At 53.9% G+C, this 13,417-nt stretch overlaps 1 protein-coding gene across 1 annotated transcript in view; it reads left to right on the plus strand.

Annotated features, from left to right (window-relative positions):
• Positions 1 to 1,833: 1,833 nt before the first annotated feature.
• STX18 (syntaxin 18) overlaps positions 1,834 to 13,417 on the plus strand; it is a 74,708-nt gene continuing 63,124 nt past the window's right edge. The window contains exon 1 of the mRNA XM_028507886.2: positions 1,834 to 2,095. Coding sequence (XP_028363687.1) covers positions 1,928 to 2,095 — 168 coding nt within the window. The 5' untranslated portion in view covers positions 1,834 to 1,927. The remainder of the gene's footprint in view (positions 2,096 to 13,417) is intronic.

Genomic DNA, 13,417 nt, shown 5'->3' on the forward strand with positions numbered 1-13,417 from the left:
CCATCTCCACAATCTTCTCTGCCTTTGCAGACCCAGAGAGAAAACTCAGGCCTCTGTCCCCACTCTCTTACCCTCCCTCTCCAAACTGGGAACAGCACCAAACACACCACTCACACTGAGGATTCGGTGTGGCTCAGCTCTCTCCTCCCCAAAAACCCTTCCCACTGGACGGGCCTCCTCCCTGGGTTCTGGTTTCTCCCTCTTACCCTTAATTCAGTCCTGTTCACTGCATTATGCAGAGCTGTTTAACTCGCTTGTACTCTGCCCCAGGCTTACCTTTGCATAGTGAAAGCCTCATTAATGTCTCAATAAAACAAAGGTCCATTTATGCACTACAGAATCATTGGCCGAGGTTTTGTAATTTCGTTCTCATTTTTTCTCTTACTCTGTAGGTAAAAACTGTGTGGAAACTTATTTTCCTCACACAGGAAGGCTGAAGTGGCGAGTCTGGGTTTTCCCTCTTCCTTTTAGGCACTATGTCCTGTCTTGACATCTATCTTTGATAAACTCATTTAACACGATGCGTCTCAAACTTCTGGTCTTAGAACTCCTTTACACTATTAAAAATTACTGAGGGTCCTAAATATTAACTTTTGTGTATACAGATTTATGTGGGTTTTATCAATTGGTATTTACCATATTAAAAAACAAAAAAATTAAATAGTCATTTATTTAAAAACAAAAATGAATATATTACATATTTACATATTAACATAAATGCATCTTTTCATGAAAAAATACACTTCCAAAACGAATTTAAAAACCCTGGTGAGAATGACAATGTTTTACATTTTTGCAAACCTCGCTAAGTCTGGCTTAATAGGAGACAGCTGTTCTGCATTCATTGCTTTTGCAACATCCCAAGCCACACAGCCTCTGGAAAACTCAGCTGTGTGCAACGCAGGAGAGAACGAGTGAAAAGTCAAATAACATCTTAGTGTTATGAAAACAACTTCATCTTGCTGACCACTGTGTGACAACACTGTTTCAATACATATTGGAGTTGTTCAACCTCTTTTAAAAAAGAAAACAAACTTGAAATCAATGAGATCATGAATTAAATCTGAACCTTGTGCCAAACTGGAGTCAGAACTCATTGGCTAACAGTCAATTTAATGAACTGTGACTCTGTTTAAAAACTCCACGTCAAGGGTGAACAGAAGCCAGGGACATCTTCTGCCCTTGTTCCCACCTTATAAATGCTTAGTCATCCTCCCAACCTGCCTTTCTCTAATAGCGATGCCTTCTTTATACAGCTCTTCACCGTAAATACAACAATGCTAGTGATATTATTAACAACCGTAACTAATTTGTATTGATCACTAGGAGCCAGGCAAAGCCAAAATACACGTGTTAACGTTAATTCTCACAATAACACTCTGAAGAAGGTTCTGGCTTCAGGTGGTTCAAGGGTGAAAAATGAAAGGCTTCATGCTTCTAGCTGCATCACGCATACCTGCCCTGCCTTAAAACTTATTGTACTCAAAAGGTCACCGTCCCAGCGCTTTGGCCAAGCACAAGGCGGGCCCTTGGGGTCAGAGGTCAGGCTGGGTCGCCTTTGGTCCCCGCAACCCGCGCGGTGGGACTAAGTCAGTGCGGGAGCCACCAGATGGGATGGAGCCTTTTGGCTTCCCGATCCTCTCGCGCCCGGGGTCCACACTCCCCAGACTCCGGACCTCCCATTGCGGTCGAGGCGTGCCGGTTTTGCTGGTAGGAGAAAGGGATGCCGGTGTGTGCGTCTCGGGGCTCCGGGCGCCGTGGGAACCCGTCCCGCGCGCGGGCGGAGGCCGGAACCTTTCTTCTCGCGTCGCCGTTGGCGGGCGGAGGCGTGCAGAGCCGGAACGGTCCTCCGGCGGCCGGCTTCGCGCGGCGGTCGCCGGCTGCTGACGTGGGCCGGCCGGGTCCCGGGCTGTAGGTGCGGGTCGTCATGGCGGTGGACATCACGCTGCTGTTCCGGGCCAGCGTCAAGACCGTGAAGACTCGGAACAAAGCGCTGGGAGTGGCGGTGGGCGGCGGCGTTGATGGCAGCCGCGACGAGTTGTTCCGCCGGAGCCCCCGGCCCAAGGGCGACTTCTCCACCCGGGCTCGAGAAGTGGTGAGCTGGTTGCTATGGAAACGGAGGGCTGGAGGTGGGGGCGGGCCCCCGACGCACATCCCAGACCCCAAACCAGACCCTGTCCCATAAGCATTGTGTGAAAGAAGCGCGTGGAGACCAGTGGTCTAAAGGGGGTACCGGAGAGGAGGCCCCAGAGAGCCGACAGCTGCGTCGGGAAAGGAACAGCCTCACTTCGAGGAATGGGGACGTACAGAGGGAGGCATTCTAGGAACCTAATTTCCCTCGAGGGAGGGGGGTGCGGCTGGAGAGACGCTCAGAACTCTCTGTTCGCAAAGTTCAGGGGTTGCTCTGTAAGATCACGAGTTCGCGGTCACCGCCGACCTGAACGCCGGGGAAGTGTCTCCACAGCCGATGGCTTTGCCGTCGCAGCGCCGACCGCGGTGTTTTTGCTGTAATGTTTCATTGTCTCGTGCCCCCCCCCCCTTCTCTCCTCCCCCCCCCCCCCCCCCGCCCCGCATGGGGGTCAAAGATCATGTTCCGCAGACCTCTCCCTTCCCCGGGCCTCCTGCAGTAGATTAGGGTGCACGGTAGGGATCATCAGTACGTCTTGAGACTGATTTAGGGTAATCTTTCACAGACACTCAGTGTTACAATTATCTAAATTCCTTTCTGTTCCCTGAGCACGGTGGGGTTTGGATCAGGAGAGCAGGGTCCTTCTGCTTGAGGGCGGGAACAGGGTTGGCTTGACCTCAGAATCGCCAGTGCGACGCTCAGCGCTGCTTAGTATATGGCGGTTGAATGAAAAAAAAAAGAAAAAATGAACAAATGGTGTCTGTCTTCCCTACTACACTCTGTACGGGGAGGGATAATGTGCGCCTTGTTCGCTGTTGTATCCTTGGCAGTGAGGGTGGGTGTTGTCTCTGCCTGGCCTGAAGGTTAGACAGTTCTGTCTGCCCTCTAAGAAACAAAAACACAAACTCGCAAAGAAGGTTCAAAGCCTTGGGACCTGCAAGGGAGGGGCTCTGAAGGTCAACTGCGTTAATTTCTTGGTAAATCCACTTCTGTTTGGCACACAGCCCAACACCTGGTACTTTGCAGATGCTCAGATATTTTTTTAATGCATGCATGTATACATGAATTAATGAGTGACGGTTTGCAGAGGCTATTCAACCATCCGGGGAGGGAGATGGGCCAGATGAATCCAGTCCACCTGTCAGTAAGCACTGATTAAGCATCTACCTTCTGACCAGCACTGTGTGAGAATAACACAGTTCAAAAGGTCTGGCGGGGGGAACAGACGTTAACAAAACAAGTGCCATGAAGCCTCATAGGTGGTGTGCAGGGCACACAGGAAGTGTGTTCGGTGGCTCCTGAGTGCCCAGAGCGGCTTTATAGAGGTGATGGTTCCTGGCACTAACCCTGGAAGAGGAGTACTTCGTTCCGGCGCAGATGGGGCAGAGAGGGGCGTCTCAGGCCCCTCTGAGAGAAGAGTGTGCACAAAGGTGTGCAGATCGGTCACTTTTATGCTCGATGTGTGTACTCAGTGCACATTTGCCCATTAAATTACAAACAAATTAGACAGTAAGGATATTTCGAATTGTGGGGGAAGAAACATATCTGAACAACTCCAAACAGTGATAACTACTGCTTTGCAGCGAGAGCTTGATTAGTTCACTGTTTGGACTGTGGGACCAGTGGGGGCCTTGGGAATGGAGAGAGGAGTGGGATTTGGAGCTGGGAGACTTGTGTTTGGGTCTGGGTTCTGCCACTGAGAAGTGGGTGACTTGGGCAAGTCCTGTGACCTGAGTCTCATTTTCCCGTTCTATGAAAAGGGCGTGATAATACCCTACTTCACTGATAAGCAAATTACTAGGATCTTATGAAGCTGTGTATGTATCATAAAGAAACATACTGGTTATTACTGTTCCCCTTCACCGCTGTCCCCAAACCCATGGAGTTAGTTTAGACTGTTTTCATCATTGGTGCCAAGCTCTGTTCTCTAAACCACTTGGCGTTCCTGTGCTTTCACGCCGAGCCAGTGCTGATTGCCCAGCAGACCGAGCAGCTCAGCGTCCTTTGCAGCAGTGTGCCCCGGGCAGCCGCTGCCGGGTGCTGGGCCGGACATTCAAGTTGAAATCCGCTTGATGTCTTACCTGGCATGTACTAAAAATAGAACCTTCTTCCTAAAGCTGACCCCTGGGCTTTGTTCTTTCTGCACACTCAGATCTTAAGTTCGTGTTGTGTAGGCATCTCATTTTATAGGTGGGAAAACCGATGCCCGGCTGGGAGACGTGACTTGCCCAGAGTCCTGATACCCGAGGTCACAGGACAGAGCCAGAAGTAGGAGGCGGGTGCTTTCATGCTATCTGTATGCCCCTCCCCCACCCCTACCTTTAATTCCCACTATAGTTCTAAACCGAGAAGTCAGTTCTTTGGCTTTGGAATGGCGGTGAGTCTTCTCCTTAGGTTACTACTGGATTCATAACTGGAGACTGAAGGGTGTTTAGAGCAGAAAGACCTGAATTGGAATGCCTCTTACTGCTGTAGGAACTTGGGCGAGATACTTAACCTTAAATAGAGTAATAGCAACTGTATGGAGTTGTTCTGCTGATGAAATGAGAAGAGGTATGCAGGTGCCTGCCCTGGTGTGAATGTTTTGGTTGCAGGTGCCAGTAACCTAATGCAAATTGACCTGGGCAGAATGGAGGGGGTGGCTTGGCTCGCACAGCTGGGAAACCCCGGATGGGGCTGCTCTCCCGAGCTCTGATCCGTATAACCCCAGGAAGAGACTCCAGGTGGGTGTCCTTGGATCCCGAACCCTCACTTGGGGCCCCAGAGGGAGAGGGTTTCTCGAATGGCCCAGGTCGTATGTCCCCTCCAGCAGGTGGGCGGGCTGCTGTGGTGGTTGGCCTGCCAGGACCTTGGAAGAGGGGCGCTGCTTTGGGGGGTGTGGGGCGGGAGGTGTCCGGCTGGCGGACCCAACGCAAACAGTCCTCCCAGTGCCCGACCTGCCTTCGCCTTACCTGCCTGGCCATTCTTATCTCTGTGGGGAATGAAAACCTTGACTGTGGGGGTTCGTAAGTGACAGGCTTTGGGTGTGGGGATGTGGCTGGAGGTGCCGCACGGTGGCCACTCTTCATTTCCTTACTGACTTACAAAGGTCACCGAGGCCAGGGAGGGCAGCCCCTGGGGAGCTGAGACCCCCAGAAGCAGCCAAGCTGTCTGGGGCAGCAGGGCCAGTGCAAAGCACAGGAAACCTGGGTTGTGGCTCAACGCCAGCCCAGAGGTGGGCAGGCCGCATGGCCTTCCTGGGCCCCAGGTTCCACACTCGTAAAAGGGAGAGCTTAGACTGGGTAACTGCCGTGATGCCTTTCTGAACAAAGGTGTCCGATTACATATGAGATAATAGAGACCGAGTTTTGGGAACTTTATCTTCAGGGTAGGCATGCAGGTGAGGTTCTCTTTATCGTACATTGCTGTTGTGAAAGTTAAACGTCGTTTGTTTTTATTTTCTTAGGAATGGGTTATCTTGCGTTCCTGGCTGAAATCCAGAGTCCTTGCAGTGACCTAAAGCCAGGTGACCCAGTCCCTGCCTCCTCAAGGACCCCACCTCCCCTCACTCTCCTCCGACTCTCCTCCTGCACCCTTGCCTCTTTGCCTTTCTCACGCCACCAGGCCCAGACCACATCCGTCTGCCGCCCACTGTTAAGTGGAATTTTATTGGAGTGCATCCTGTTTGTTTGTTTACGCGTGGGCTGCGGTGGCTGGGCCGTGGCCTGCAGAGGCCCGCAGAGCCGGTCGTGCGTGCTCTCTGGCCCTTCAGGGAGGACGTTTCCCAGCCCTTCGGTGGCAGCGCTGTCGGCAGCGGTGTGAGGAGCTTGCCGCTTTTGCTCCGGGCTTTGCAAGCAGAGACAGGAAAGGACCGTGTTTGTGTTTTAAAGTAATGGTCGGCCTTGAGGATGAGTTTGGAGTGTGCGAGGCTGACACAGAAGCGCTGATCGGGGGGCGCTTATTGGGGGGTGCCACAGCCATTCGGGGGAGAGCCGACGAGCTAGCGACAGCAGCGCGGGCCAGGAGTAGACGGATGCAGGAGATACGTGGGAGCAAGGCTCAGCTGTGTGTTCCTTTGTGGGGCTCGAAGGAGCAGGAGGTGGAGCCATGCCCAGTGCCCGGTGGCAGAGTTACCTGGTAACAAATGTCGCGGTGACACTTTTCTCGGAGTTGGAGCAGGATGCCCACTGCTCCTGCCTTCCTCCTGTCCGGCTCTGAGCAGCAGGGAATGGGTCCGAGGAGCCCGGCAGCCCCTGGGGTTTTCCTGAGACGGCCTGAGGCGGACGCCTCCCCAGTGGCAGTGCTTCCTGTAGACCTGGATCGGGGAGCAGGCCAGAGCCCAGTGGGGTTCCCTGGCTTGGCCACGTGTCAGTCTCAGAGGCAGCTGGGTCGCCGATAAGACGGCCAGTACAGCGGGCCCTGGGCCAGCCCAGGTGCGAGCTGTGTGGGTGCACATGCACACAGGGTCTTAGAAACAGGCGGGCAGTCAGCCTTCCCTGGGTCTGGTTTTGTGCCCCGGCTTCAGTTCCAGAACAGTGTCTCGGTCTGGAGCTTCCGGGCCCTTGGGTTCGGAGGGCCAGCTCCGTGCCCTGCTCCGCACCATTCCATACCGGGGACTCGGGCACTGCAGATCATGGTATCTGGGAGGGGTCCTGGAACCAGTCCCTTGCAGGGACCGAGGGGTGACTGTAGTTAAGTTTTGGGGGAGTCAAAAGTCACACACAGATTTTTGAGCACAGGGGGTTGGCGCCCCTCACCCCTGTGCTGCTCAGGGGTCCGCCTCTCAAATCCAGCAAACAGCCGGGCCTTCCTACACATGGGCAGAAATCCAAGACAGGTCAGCCTCGGGGACTCATCGGATCCTTCCCCACGCCAGGCTCTTACCAGAGCGCTGTCTCCTCGGCGCGCGGTCTTTATCGGAAGAGCGCGTCTCGGTGGTAGTGACGTCACCACGTACTGTAGAAGCGTGGCTCTCTGGGACAACCAGTTCGTCTTCTCCTTCGTGCCAAGAAAAACCTGGATGGGGCAGACTTCCCTTCCCCAGTTGCTGGGCGGCAGGTCCCCAGCAGTTCGCTGTGTCACGCAGGAGGACAGGGCTGCTGCAGCAGGTCCCCCGGGGCGACGAGTTAGGGGAGTTCTTCCCGCCCAGGCTTGGTTGCGCCCCGCTGGCCCGAGAGCCAGGCGCGTCCGCAGACCGGGGGTGGGATCCTCCGCCGGGGCGGACGGCAGCCGCGCTCACGCCACCTGGTGCGGAAGTCGGAATGTCGGCGTAGTCATTGGGGCGCTGTGGAGGATGCGAGTTTTGGAAAATCAGTTGACTTTTGAGCTGCTGCTGCAGGTCAGGTACTCTGTCAGAGACTTTACCCACCTGGTCTCATTTAATCTTATGGGGTAGAAGTACAATATTATTAAGTGACTTTACAGTGCTGGGTGTGTTGTGGGTAATCTGGAACTCATGCAGACTTGGTGTGTGAGGTTTCTTTTCACGTGGACGTCTGTACGGGCTCCCTCTGCTGGGTGAAGCGCCAGCGAAGTCTGCCGTGGTCAGCTACGGCCAGCACTGTGGGGAGCCTAACGTGTGTAAAACACACGAGGCTTCCGGGCCCCCGGGACCTCTCCGAGGAATCGGAGCGCTGGAACCGGAAGGATGCAAGTGCGGTGCGCTGAAGGAACTCCTTCCTGTAGCTCCGAGGTGAAAAGCTTGCAGCACCGCGGCAGTCTTAAACTCAGAAGCACTGTGCCCCATGCCCCCCCCTCCAGGGTCTCGCAGTCTGTGGGTCCTGGAGTGCGCCAGCCCCCTCGCCACGCGCTGGCATCAGCCCGTTTGTCGGAGCTTCGTTAGGGAGCGGTGGGCTGCATCCAGCCCCCGACAGGGCCTGCCTTTCACCTGGCTGTGCACAGGCCTGTTTACTTCTGTTTTTAAATTCTGTGCCTTCGTTTGTTTTTTTTTTTTTTTTTTGCAGAGAGGGGAAGGGAGGGGGAAAGAGGGGGAGAAACATTTCGAGCACAGAGACGTTCACTACTGGGCAAACGCGGCATCCTGAAGGGCGTGTCAGAACGTGAACAGACGCTGATGTTGCTTACCGTGTGAGGTTGGAACACCGCTGCCCAAACCAGGCACGGCCGAAGCTGTGCGCGTGAAACAAAGAGCACCCTAGCTGTGGAAACGAGGATTAGAGGGAATTCCCTAAAGACTCTTCGCTGGGGCGGTTTATTTTTCTGCTTCTGTCACCCTGGATGCTTGGATGACCACGTGATTACTCTTGAAATGAGAAGCAGAACAGAACAAAGTAAAACTTGTGAAAGATGAGTTTTTATTGAGATGCTGCAGTAGGAAATGGAGAATTAATATCTTTTGATTAGAAAAATGTCCAGAGTAAGCAGTGTCTAATTGTATATCAAATGCACAATGGAGGGGTCCCCGTTTGAAGGAAGTCCCCGGGGAGACCGTTGGTAAAGGAGTAATTTTCCTGTAACTCGGCTGGATTTTCAGTTCAGACTTCCTTAACCTGCATAAGAAAATCATCCACAAATGTTGCATTGATGTCTTAGCTTTCTGGTTGTCATTCTAAAAAATAATAAACGATAATAATGGCTACCACTTGTTGAGCACCTACTCGCCCGGCACTGGCTGGGAGCTCGATCACCGCGTTGACTGCCCTTGCAAGTTAGGTGCGAGGTGTCCTTCCCTGGTGGAGAAGCCGAGGGTCACAAGGCCACGTGACCTGCCCAGGGTAACGTAGCAAGGGTGGGGGTGTGCTGTGTGCCTGGACCTGCCCGCCCTCTGCAGGCTCTTAGCTTCGATGTGCACGGCGGTGTGCGGTCCCGGGACTCGGCTGCGTGTTCTCCTGGGCGTGTCGTCAGGGCATCTGCCGTCTTCAGGAGCGTGTTTGCCCCGTGAATCGGACACACCTGAAAAGTGGCCGGCTCGCTTTCGGGGCACTACAGCTGCCTCCAAACCAAACTTTTTAAAAAGATCAATAGTTACCTTCTAATAGAGATTTATTTGTTTCTGTATTTGAATAGTTAACGTGTTTTAATGCATTTCTTACAGGTAGTGGCGAGGTATGCTTTGGGGGGAAAGGGAAAAGATTTGTGGTTTTAGTAAAATTATGAGAAGGAAGAAGACTCACACATTATAGACATTAAAAAAGTGTAACTCCTTTTTCTGTCTGCAGGATACTGTTTTGTTATTTTGTTAATTTGTTCATTCAACAGTCTTCTTATGGAGAACTTCCGAGCTGAGACGACTTTTCAGGATTGCCTGTTGAGGCAGGGGCCAGCGCTTTAAAACCTCTCTCTGTGTTGGCCACCACAGGATGTGGGCTCCCCTCCACACACCCCCAGGCCCAGCTCGGGGGCAGGGCAGCTTCCTCCTGCAGGAGGGAAATGGGGCCCCACTCCTGAAGGTGCAGGTCCACCACCGTGCCTTTGAGGGGCGCTGTGGGGACCTCGGGAGACCCTGTGTGGAGGGTCTCAGCAGGTGGCAGCTGCTTTCCTACCCAGTTGTGTTTGCTGGGCTCCTGGGAGTAAAGGGGGCAGTTAGACAGCAGTTCGGGGTGGAAATGCGGGTGAGGTTTTCATCTGGCCACTGACCCATCGCAGTCTAGAAGGGGGCGTTCGTTCATTCGTTCGTGAATTCACTCAGTAAAGATTCACGGAGCACCCGCTGTGGGCTGTGCACTCACTGCGTTTGCCCCAGGGATAAAGCGAAGACAGAGAAGGTCCCTGCTTTCCTGAGGTTTATATTCTAATGGGAAACTCAATAGGAAACAAGTAAACAGGTACAGAGAAGTGTTTGTCGGGGAGGATAAGTAAACTCGTAAATACAAGATACGCTCATGCAGTCAGAGACGTCTTCCCGAAGAGGGACTTGGAGAGTGCGGAGGACAGAGATTCCCTCTGGGCGAGGCTGAGAGGCGACGTCGTGGAGGAGGTGACGTTTAGGTGGGCCTCGCTGGTCCCCACACCTGGGAACAGAGAGGAGAAGCAGGCCAGGAGCTCGACAGAGGTGCCGGTGGGGGGTGGGGGGGCACAGGATGGGAAACCCGCTGAGGGGAGCTCGGTGTAGCTGGGGTGGGGGGGCAGTGGGCAGTGGGGCGTGCTGCATGTTGCCCCTTGGCCCTCCCTGGTCGGCTCCCCACCCTGTCCTCTCTGCTCGTGCCCCCGTCGGCTGATTTCTCTGGCACGTGTGGCTGGGTTTCCTTGCTCTCCGACCGTTAACTGGGTTCAGCCAGTGGCCGGCCCCAGCGGACGGAAGGGCCGGACGAGAGGTGCTGACCTGGGTGGAGGCTTGGCATCGCCCGTCCGCCACTCGTGTGCCGGCCAGCGGCAGTCAGGGGCGCGGTGCAGCCCCGTGCCTGAGAGCCGGGGCCACGGGCTTCGTCTCCACGGCAGAACCACGGACGTGGCACCCCGCCTTTTCATTTAAGAAGGTCGTAGGGAAGAGCTTCTCTCTCTCTAGCTCAGCATTGCAGCAGGCGAAAGTCAAGAATTCTAGGCTCAGACAGATTTTCTCTTCGTGATGTGGCAGTTCATACTTTTCTTCCAAATATGACCTAAAAGGTTAGAGGTGGTAAATGGCTCTTGGGGCATTTTTGACTAGAAATCCGAATGGAATGGAATCTGCAAGCTATTATCAGACTCTGCATCAAGCTGCCCTGTCTTTCTCCTGTTTTTGTTCCAGGGGAAATGTGTGTTTTCATTCTGTCAGTGGACAGTTTACATACCAAATATCCCGAATATTAAGAGGGAATTATATAATGAAGACTTGATGTGAAGGGACTAGTTAAATACTTCAACTCCAAGGGATTCTATTAAAGTAATAAGGAAATTACATTTAATTTTAAATGGTAGAAAGATTTTTTCATGTATTGCTATTAAGCATGTATTATACACACTCAACCCATTTTTTTTTTGGCGAATGAATTCCCAAAGCACAGTTCATCTTTACACAGGTGGAAAGGAAATATTCTTGCAAAATGGGCAGTTTGATGTCGCCGTCTTAGCTGTGGGAAGAAGCATACTTTTCCTAAGAATAGAATGTGATGGTTGATTGGAAACTTTTGGAGTTACGGGCTTTTAGTTCTCCCCCTTGAAATGCGAAAGTACACGGAGACGGGTCCCCGACGCAGGCGTGGCGGGCACTTTGTCGCCCTAATTGGCTCCAGATACAGGGGCCGTGATTTGTAAGCCGGCAGTGACAAGAGGAAGTTAAATCAAAATTGAATTAAGGGACGGAAATAAAAAAAAAAAAAAGTGTCCGAAGACGGACTCTGGGAACCTTTCTGTCCTGGACGGGGCCTTCTCTCTCTTTGGAAAGTCTTTCCTGTGTTTGTTCGTTCCTCGGTCCCGTCCAGTCCGCACAGGCGTGTTTGCTCCCACGCTTTTCCACGGCTCCGCTGCCAGCAAAGATCAGTGTCTCCCCCGCTACCCGCGAGGCGATGTCTTGGGAGGCTTGGTTTTTCTGTTTGTGTTTCGGCATTCTGGTGTGGCTCCGGCTCACGTGAATGAGGTTCTAGGCTTCAGAGCCTACCGGGCGCGCGTCCGCCCTGCCCGCCGTCGCTGCCGTCGTCTGCCTCCGTGTTTCGGGCCCAAGAGGACAGGGACTGCGCGGCCTGGAGCACGGAGTTAACATGCGTGTGTGAGATGGACTGAGTGAAGGAACGCCCTGTGTTTCCTCTTTGTTGGCCATCCCACGGCGACCCCGTGGGTCCAGACCCTCACCTTCCTGCGCCCAGGACACTGGGTGCGGCCCCCGTTCCAGCCCGGGCCACGCCACCGTGCAGAACACGCGGCTCTCGTCATTGTGCTCCGGAGCAGATGCGCACAGTGCTGCTCGTTCCCCACGTGGCGGGTTCTCGGTTGTGTGGCTGGTGTCCAGAGGCCTTTGTGAAGCCAGCCTTGCCCGCTCGTCCAGTTTCACGCCCCACACTGCCCGCACCACCATGCCGGCTCCCTGATGCTGCTTCGAGTCAGGCCGCCTCTGCTCCCTTGCCTCCTCGTGGGTGTCCTGCTCCACCTCCTGCTCGGATGCCTCGCTCCCCGTCACTCACTCAAAACACCCCGTCCTGGAAGGTGTCATCTGCCCTACTGATCTGTCTCCTGAATTCACGTCCTCTGCTGCCTGTCGTACTCACTGAGCGAGGAGCTGCGTGTGGCTGTGACAGCCTTCTCGTCGTGGTTGGGTGTTGCTCAGTGGTTTTCACTGCTGTTGCACCTCCAGAGTGCTCCTGAGCTGTGTCCTGGGCTGCACGAAGTTTGCTTTTGCGAGTGGGGTGGGCGAGGAGAGGAGAGGGCAGGGCCCTGACGTGCTGCTGCTGTGCGTGTCCATCAGGGGCTCTCGCAGCCGGTGTGGCAGGTCTCGGTGTGGCAGTGTCTCGGCAGGGCCGGTGTCACTTCGCAGTTGCTCCTGGATAGCTGGCGCTGCGCCGGGCCCGTGGTAGGGGTTCAGTCCGTGCCACGTGGCTGCATGGATAAAGACACTCTCAAACTTTTGTTTAGTAGTTGCACCAAAAGGATCAACAGAGGTGATTTTATTATTATTCCAAAAGCCATAAAAATCCAGGTTCTCCCTGGGCTTTATTTCATCATTAACAGTCTCCCTTAAAGCACTTCTTCCCTTCGCCTGCTTCCAGCTTCGGACCCAAATGGAAATCAATTTCCTCTAATTCTTCTCCCTGTGAAATTGGAGAACAGCTTTTTAGTCACCTCCTTATAAATAACCCTTCAACAAGCTAAATTGCCTCTAGGACTTTCTTTCTCCAGATTAAATTATCCCAGAGCCCTTTTTCCCCCTCTCATAAAGACGTTTTCAAAAAGGAGCATTCGTTATTTTTTATTTCTTCTTCTAGCTCTTTATAAAACTTTTTTTTTCCATAAATGCCACGGGACACCCCTGTGAGGGCCGGTTAGTGCTGTCTGGGGTGCAGGGCATCCTGAGTCTCTGTCTTTTGTCTGTGTCGGGAGTGTCCCGGTGATTTGTCTTCATCGCCTACTAGATGCGACTGAGGGCCGGCTTGCACCCGCTCCTCGTTGTGCGCGTTTCTGTAAACATGTGGCTCGGCGTTCTCCCCGCAGACGCCACTCGCTGCGTCGGGAGTCTTGTGGTTACGAGGCGCCAACAGCCCGTGGGAATCAGCTTGCGCGATCACGGGCATTGACAGACACGCCACTGGGCAGCCTCATGGTGCGACCTAACCTCCAACCTCCAGCGCGGCTGGGCCCCGGGGGGGCAAGGTGGCGCCAGCAGCGCTCCGCCCTCCTGGTGCTGGCTCCGCCCTCCTGGTGCTGGCCTCCCCGAGGCACCCG

The sequence above is a fragment of the Phyllostomus discolor genome, chromosome 1, assembly GCF_004126475.2.
Source record: "Phyllostomus discolor isolate MPI-MPIP mPhyDis1 chromosome 1, mPhyDis1.pri.v3, whole genome shotgun sequence".
Lineage (NCBI taxonomy): Eukaryota > Metazoa > Chordata > Mammalia > Chiroptera > Phyllostomidae > Phyllostomus > Phyllostomus discolor.